Source organism: Asparagus officinalis, chromosome 3 (genome assembly GCF_001876935.1).
Source record: "Asparagus officinalis chromosome 3, Aspof.V1, whole genome shotgun sequence".
NCBI lineage: Eukaryota > Viridiplantae > Streptophyta > Magnoliopsida > Asparagales > Asparagaceae > Asparagus > Asparagus officinalis.
Genome location: NC_033796.1, coordinates 48,784,197 through 48,791,930, shown reverse-complemented (window position 1 = coordinate 48,791,930; position 7,734 = coordinate 48,784,197). Strand labels below are relative to the sequence as shown.

The 7,734-nt window shown below is 38.4% G+C and overlaps 1 protein-coding gene across 1 annotated transcript in view; it reads left to right on the top strand.

Annotated features, from left to right (window-relative positions):
* The window catches only part of LOC109834054, a 7,441-nt gene extending 1,936 nt beyond the window's left edge, over positions 1 to 5,505 (top strand). The window contains exons 5-6 of the mRNA XM_020401945.1: positions 4,690 to 5,007; positions 5,134 to 5,505. Coding sequence (XP_020257534.1) covers positions 4,690 to 5,007; positions 5,134 to 5,379 — 564 coding nt within the window. The 3' untranslated portion in view covers positions 5,380 to 5,505. The remainder of the gene's footprint in view (positions 1 to 4,689; positions 5,008 to 5,133) is intronic.

Below are 7,734 nucleotides of genomic sequence, written 5' to 3'. Positions count from 1 at the left end.
TCTGGTTTATTGAACATTTGCCATATCAATAAAGATTCTTCATATGAATTATTCAACCACTAGCTTATTTAATCATAATAATTACAAACTGCAGATAATTCATAATTTAGCTCCTGGTGATATCCTTTGAAACAGTTAGAACTCATCCGTTGATGACATGCCTTAAAGAGGAGCATTGCTTTTGCTTGTCAGCCAAGTTTTGAAAGATTTTTGTTTTCATGTAATCTCTTCAAACCATGAGTTTGTGGGAGAGCTAAGTAACTTGCATTTTCAGTCTTTTTGCTGTGAGAGTTTTCTTGTTCTGTTGTCTCTGCCGATATTCTATAAAATGCTTGACTTCTACTTAGTCCATCACATTTATCATGTCACTATTATAAAATCTTTTATTGTTTTCTGGCCTGGCATATACTATTGTACACTCAGTCTGATGATAATTTGAAACATTTGATCTGTCTTCACGTAATTCAGCCTTTATTTTTTTCCTTCAGTACATGTCTTAGTCAAATACATACTTTACTTCACCTGCGGAGGTTTCATTAACCTCAAAAGTGACCTTCCTCACGTCTTTGTGCGAATGATACACCCAATCAGCGCCTGCTTCTATGCAAATATTTTCTGTATGATTTTCGTCGCTTCTTCATGGCAGAATGCTTATTTCAAATTTATGCCCAAACTATTACTCCATGAAAGTTAATGTGTCTTTTGCTTAGCCATACAAAATTTAGGAATGTTCTAACTCCTTGCTCTCCAAACATTTTGATCAAAAAAAAAAAGGAATGTTTCTTTTGCTTGCGGGTACAATCTTAGGAATGTATACATTGATGATTAATCGGTAATATGTTCAAAAACACTCTCTGTGAATTACTTAAATTTCTCATTTTTAGGGTGTTGTCTTAGAATATGTGAAAGCTTGGTTGAGAAAGCACTTTAGCAAGGTGAGTTCTACTGAATGGGGTGTTTGTGTTCTGCGTGCAAAAGATGTCTTTAGGTTCAAGAGAGATTATTAAAGGAGAACTGCCAATGCCTTTATTCTGGATTGGTTTAGATGTATAAGAGTCTTTGTTATCTTACATTTTAATTGTAACCCTATTATTCAAACAAATAATGATCAACCTTAGCTTATTCCTAAATCCATGTTTTTAAGCTCGTATTACTAATAAATTTATTTTATTTAGTATCAATGGCCCGTAACCTTACATGCAAGAGATAAAGATTGATGTACGTGTGGCTCGTGCAGAACGCATGCAATCTATTTTCCGGTTAATGAGTTGAGTGCTTTCATGGACTTTGTACGTAGACATGATATGGTCGCCATGGGAGACTCATTTGTCCACTGTAAATTATGCGCGAAATAGGTGCATCAATTGGAGGAAAGAAGTAGAACTATCACATTGTTGAAGCAATGGCTTTGTTTAGCGATTACAAAACTTGGGTATATCATGCGACAAATTTGAAGGTCTCAGTGAATGCCAGATGCAAGAAGAACAAGAAGATGAAACTTATTTCTCTGATGAAGAAATGGAGGGAAATGGTTGTAGGCTAGCTCTTGGTAACACTAGCCCTGCTGAAAGATCCTCCTTTCTGAGGCATTGTGAAGACAATTCATGATAAGCACATGAATGATGCTAAGAGGCCCATTTATTGAGAATTGCCAACAACACTCCACGCTGTCATGGTTTGTCCATCTTTAATTCAACAATTAAATTTCTAAATAAATGGAGCAAACAAAGTCATTTTACAATGCTCCTCAAGTTTCTTAAAGATTCTATTGCCTCCGGGAACCATATGCCCTGATAGCTGGACGAAGCCTCAAAAGATAATATCTAATTTGGTCATTTTGATGATTTCTTTATAGATGCTCAGTGTATAAATATATTTTATTTGATTTACTCCGGATTAATTTGTTATTCCAATAGTTACAAATCTATTTTAAACCATGTTGATCATTTTATTGAAATATTCAGAAAGAATTATGAGTATTCTCGCCCCTGGATCCTAATCAGCCAACCTCTCAACCGTAATATTGTTTATCGAGGAATGAAGTCTCAGTTGCAAGAGAGAGTCCGGTTTATAATACGGTTGTCAGGTACTAAAACAAGAGTGTTTTGAGGCTGGTTGGAAAAATACTCCGAAGAAGAAAGAGAGGCTCTTTGGCACTACTCAGCGATTTCTGGATTGATAAGAGACTCATGGGCCTTAATTTGTGCGCTTATTTGATTCAGAGGACAAGAAGTGTATATTTAAACTTAAATCAAATGTTTAATTAGGTTAATTATATTTTGCCTTTGTTTGATTTACAATCTAAATATGATAATACAACATGCAGGAAGACAGCAAGACGTAATGCGCAGAATCGGGCGTCAAATTTGCACTTTTTTGTTATTTCCTCCAGGTTTGATTACAGATGTTTGGTTTCCTTCTATATAGTAAGAGCAAGAAAGAGTTTACCAAGCAGTAGACAAATGATCAGTTTCCCTCAAACCTATGCTATATCAAGCACTTTTCACGTTTGATAGGTTAAATCTAATCAATTTTCTAACATATCCAATTATCTGATATAAATATTTGCTATTGCCCAAAATCATTCTCCATGATGACATATTCACTGGGAGTAATTTTTTAGCTAGTTACACCAACAAAGCATTAGTCCTTATCAAGCCTAACCAGATTAATTATTTAGACTACCACTCATCACTGACACAAAAATAAACAGGTCAGAATAAATCCATGGAGGTGGGAAAGAAATTGCGATTAAACTGAAAGGAAAGTAGGAGAAGAGGAAGCACATTGGAGGTGTACATTTCTTTTACGATACATTCATCACCATCACCAACTCCAAAAGAACAGGCATAAAGCAGAAGGTGTAATCAGCACATAGCAAAACCTATGTTTTTAACATGTCGAAACTGGCACACTCGCCAAGGATAATCCCCTGTGAGTCGCTTACCATCTTCAGCACTTTGGAGGTCTTGGCTATGCGTTCGATTTGGCGTCTATAAGTTCTTGCTTACTTTAATGCCGCTATTAAAATTCTCTTATTTATAATTCTTAATGTTTTTAATCGATTATCCACCTATATTTTTTGGGTGATTTGTAGAAGAATGCTCAAATCATTGAGCGATGGTGGCACACCTAACAAAATGTTGAACTTATATTTGGGTACCCATTCTGTCATCAGTAGATTAAGATCACTGCCGAGGAGCTATACATACCCGGGACGACAACAACACTAAGAGTATTGCTGTGTGAAGTCTTCTAGATGAAAAATGTTATACTACGCCCAAAGTTCTGGTTTTTGTCCTAGAATTATGTGTGGCTTCCACATGCTCTTCGTCACATATGTTTCTGGATGTGCTTCTAAATATTGTACAAACTATTGGACACTTTAGTTTGGTGTGTGCTACGTACGTTCTACATATATCGCTAATGTGCTGCAATTGCATGTTTTCATTCCATATATATTCTAATTGGCACATCTAATGGGACACACGAAGGGTAATTGTCGTTCATTCTAATAGCAGCAGATACACAATTGTTGTTGTTTATGCTGCTGCTGAATTTTTGCCTTCCGAGAACTTGCTAATCATTTTCGGTTAGATAGCTTGAGAGTAATTACCCATGGAATAAGCAAGAGTCCTCGTTCCATGCATGCCCGTCCGCAAAGCTTGGTAAATATCAATAGTGATAGTAGAGCGTTACTGCTTGCCGTCGCTTGCTTATCTGGAACATATATTGATCATCAATAAGCCAAACTAAACGTTCTGAAATCCGTACTGTTTAAGAAGTGACGAAGTATATCATTATACCATGGCTGTGGTTTGCAAGGGCCGAATATTGCCATTAGGGACAAAAACCGATACTGACCGACAAATGGGCCATGACTGTTTCAACAAATTTAACACAAGCCATACAACATATGATTGCTGAAAGTCAAAGAGAGAATATAGGCTTTGTTACCTGCGGGAGGCCATCTCTGAGCAACATAGCTAATGCTGAATATTCTTCTTCTTGCTTTGTAGTAATCCAGTATCAACCTTTGTCAGCACCTTGAGCGAATAAAATTCATTGAGCTTGTTGGTTCAAAAAACGCTAGCTTGGGTGCAGGGAGAGTGAATTGACAAGAGAAACTTGAGATCAACAGTACTAGTCCCTATCACAAGTGAGTAAATCTGCTGAGATGTTCCAGCCACGCTGTCGATAAACATAAAGGATGCACATTTTTCCCAAACTTCTAATCAATAGTGTAAAGTATAAGCAACTCTGCTGTGTGTATCTCTGCAGAACACACCTGCTGTGTATCATGCCGAGTGTGTATCTGCAGCAATACACAGCCAGTGTATCTGCTGCCAGTGTATCTGCAGCAGATACACTGCTGTGTATCTGCAGCAGATACACACTGCAGATACACAGCAGTGTGTATCTGCTGTGTATCTGCAGATACACTGCTGTGTATCTGCAGCAGATACACACTGCTGTGTATCTGCAGCAGATACAGTCACATATATGCAATTTGATTTTATTTCTGTATCATACCTTTAGTAAATCATCCAGACTTCATTTGCAATAATCCATATCAAAGATAGAATTGCTTTTATGCTATAATCTTACTTTTATTTTGTTTTTATTTGTTTCTTAAATATATCTACTTTTGCATTGTCGACTTACAGTTGACTACTTTATATTGTGTAGAATCGAGTCATCCAGGAGGCAACCTTATCAGGGGTCGATTCAGCCACAGAGGACGATGCACTTTGTTTCACCCAGATGTTAGATTCCCTGCACGGAGGGCATCACGGCGGTTATGAAAGAGGCATGGGCATTGGTGCCACTCGGACTTACTTGAGGACGTCCTCCATACCGGAAATCGACACTTCTAATCAGGAACTACGTCGCGAGGTGGCTGATCTTAGAGCTCGGGTAGCTGAGATGGATAGTCTCAGGGAGGAGCTTAGGGAGGAGCTTAGGGAGGAATTTAGGTCTCAGATGCATTTGATTACTAACAATATGGTACATACACACTCTCGCATACACATGTACATTGGCACAAATATGCATACATCTTATACACGTAAATATACGCACAGACTTAACACTCAGACATGTATACACTCATACATTGCTACTATTTTATAGGTTAATTCTCAGGGCGCTCGTTCTGCTCCCACTCGTAGTGATCCATCAGCTTTTACGCGACCGGCTCCAATTCATCAGCCCGCTACCGATATACCTCATTCTGCTCGTCCTGCTTCGACTGCAAACACTTCTACTTCCAGTGCTCAAGGTTTGTCACATGAGAATATTGCTAGGATATTTGCAGACTTAAGGCGTTCGGGCTTGTCCCAAGAGGATATTCTTCGAGGAATTTCTTCTGTTCATTGATTGGATGAATTAGACTATTCCTATCTTATATTTTGGATGTATGAGACATTTTGGATATTAGAGACAAATATATAATATTGGATGCTTTTCATTGTGAGATATTGAGTAATTATTGTGCATTTATCTCTAATATTGCATATTGAGTAATTATTGTGTATTTATATATAATATTGAATATTTAGCATCGCTTGAGATATTTTTATGTATGTATATGTTTTTAATTCATTGTGTAAAATGTGTATATTAAATGTAAACAGGTAAATAAATAAAATAGCTGAAATGAAAAAAAAAATATTGAAATTAATAGGCCAAACGGTTAAAACCGTTTGGCCAAATACTTTTCCCAAACGGGTACACTCGTTTGGGACCGCGATATATGCCAAACGGTTTCAACCGTTTGGCATATACTGAGGTCCCAAACGGGTGTACCCATTTGGGACAGCGTTATATGCCAAACGGTTGAAACCGTTTGGCATATATCGCGGTCCCAAACGGGTGTACCCGTTTGGGACAAGTTCCAAACGGGTTCAACCGTTTGGGACTAGTTCCAAACGGGTGTACCCGTTTGGGCTACCGTTGGGGAAAAGTTATCCCCAATGGCTTTAGCCCAAACGGGTGTTTTTTCTCGTCCAAACGGTTATAACCGTTTGGGAGAGGGTTTTCCCAAACGGTTCCAACCGTTTGGGCAGGCCAGTTTTGTACTAGTGTCATAGTAAAAACCCTCTCCCGTAGACGTAGACAAGTTTGTCGAACCACGTAAATCTCATGTCTTAACTGTGAGTTGGTTTTGCTTGTAGGTTCCCTCGACAAGTCAGTTCTAGAACTGATGAGAGGTTGAGCTGGAACAAAAGTTGGTTATTGCTTGTAGGTTTCCTCGACATTCAGTCCTAGAGCTGTTAAGAAGAAGAGTGTATATCTCACTTTGTTGAGATATTTCACTTCTGTTCTTTTTTTCTTTGTGAAACGAGAATATAGATATTGACTTGAGCTTTCGTAAAAACAAAAGTTAGGGCTTTCTCTCGGATGATATCACTTCCTTGGTGTGAGGATGTGACACTACGCCCAACAATTGGTATCGGAGCCATTTATTCAGATTGGAGGTGGTAAAATTTTTTATCTGAGGTGGTGCTTGATTATTGTGTGTTGAACACAAGGTATTTGTTAGAATTCTTGAGAGAAGCAGATTTATTTATATAAGCAGAGAATGACGTCAACAAGTAAAACAGTTAAAGTTGGAAAGTACGAGATCGAAAAGTTCAATAGGAAGAATGATTTCTCCTATTGGAGGATGCAGATGAAAATCTCGTTGATTTTGCAAAAATTGCACAAGGCTTTGGCTGGAAAAGAGAAGAAGCATAAGGATATGTCTGATGAGGATTGAGAGGAGCTGGATCTGGAAGCACGTGCATCGATTATCCTTTGCCTTGAAAGGGATGTACCTTTCTTAGTAGATGAAGAGGAAATGGCTACGGACATGCGGTCAAAGTTAGAAAGCACCTTCATGACGAAGAGTCTAATGGACCGATTCTATTTAAAATCTAAATTGTATACTTGCAAGATGGAGGAGGGCTCATCAATCCGGGAATACATCAATAAGTTTGATAGGATCATATCAGACTTAAAGGATATAGACGTGACAGTTGAAGATGAGGATCATGCGCTTCTAATACTTCTATCTCTACCAAAGTCTTATGAGAACCTGGTGCAAATAGTGATGCTTGTGGGAGACAATTTGACGATGGATGAGACTAGAACGACGCTTCTAATGGATGACCTTCAGAAGATTGCAACCAGTGACATGACTACTAGTGGTACCAAAGAACAAGCGCATAGATTGTTTGCTAGAGAAAGGAGCAATGAGCGAGGAAAATGCAAGGGAGAAAAATCTTGATCTAAATCAAGACCTCTTGCGGGAAGAGCATGTTTCAAATGCGGTGAAGTTGGGTATTTCAAGGTCGACTGTCCTAATAAGAGAGCAGGTGGGAAAAAGAACAACAATAAAACTGAGAGGAGAGAAGGCAAGGAAGAGGCGAGTTACGTCTCGGAGGAAGGGAGCGATAAAGAATGCTATGTTATTACGGGTGACGAAGATACCTCCGGTAAGTAGATTCTTGATTTGGGTTGCTCTTACCATATGTGCCCAAATAGGAAGTGGTTTACTACATATAGAAACATTGATGATGGAACCATGTTGATGGGGAATAATCATGCTTGTAAAATGGTGGGTCTGAGCGATATCAAAATCAAGATGCATGATGGAGTGGTCAGAACCCTGATGGATGTAAGGCACGTGTTTGCGTCGAAAATTAATGTATTCATTGCGGTATTCATTACAACTTCGGTCGTTACAATGAA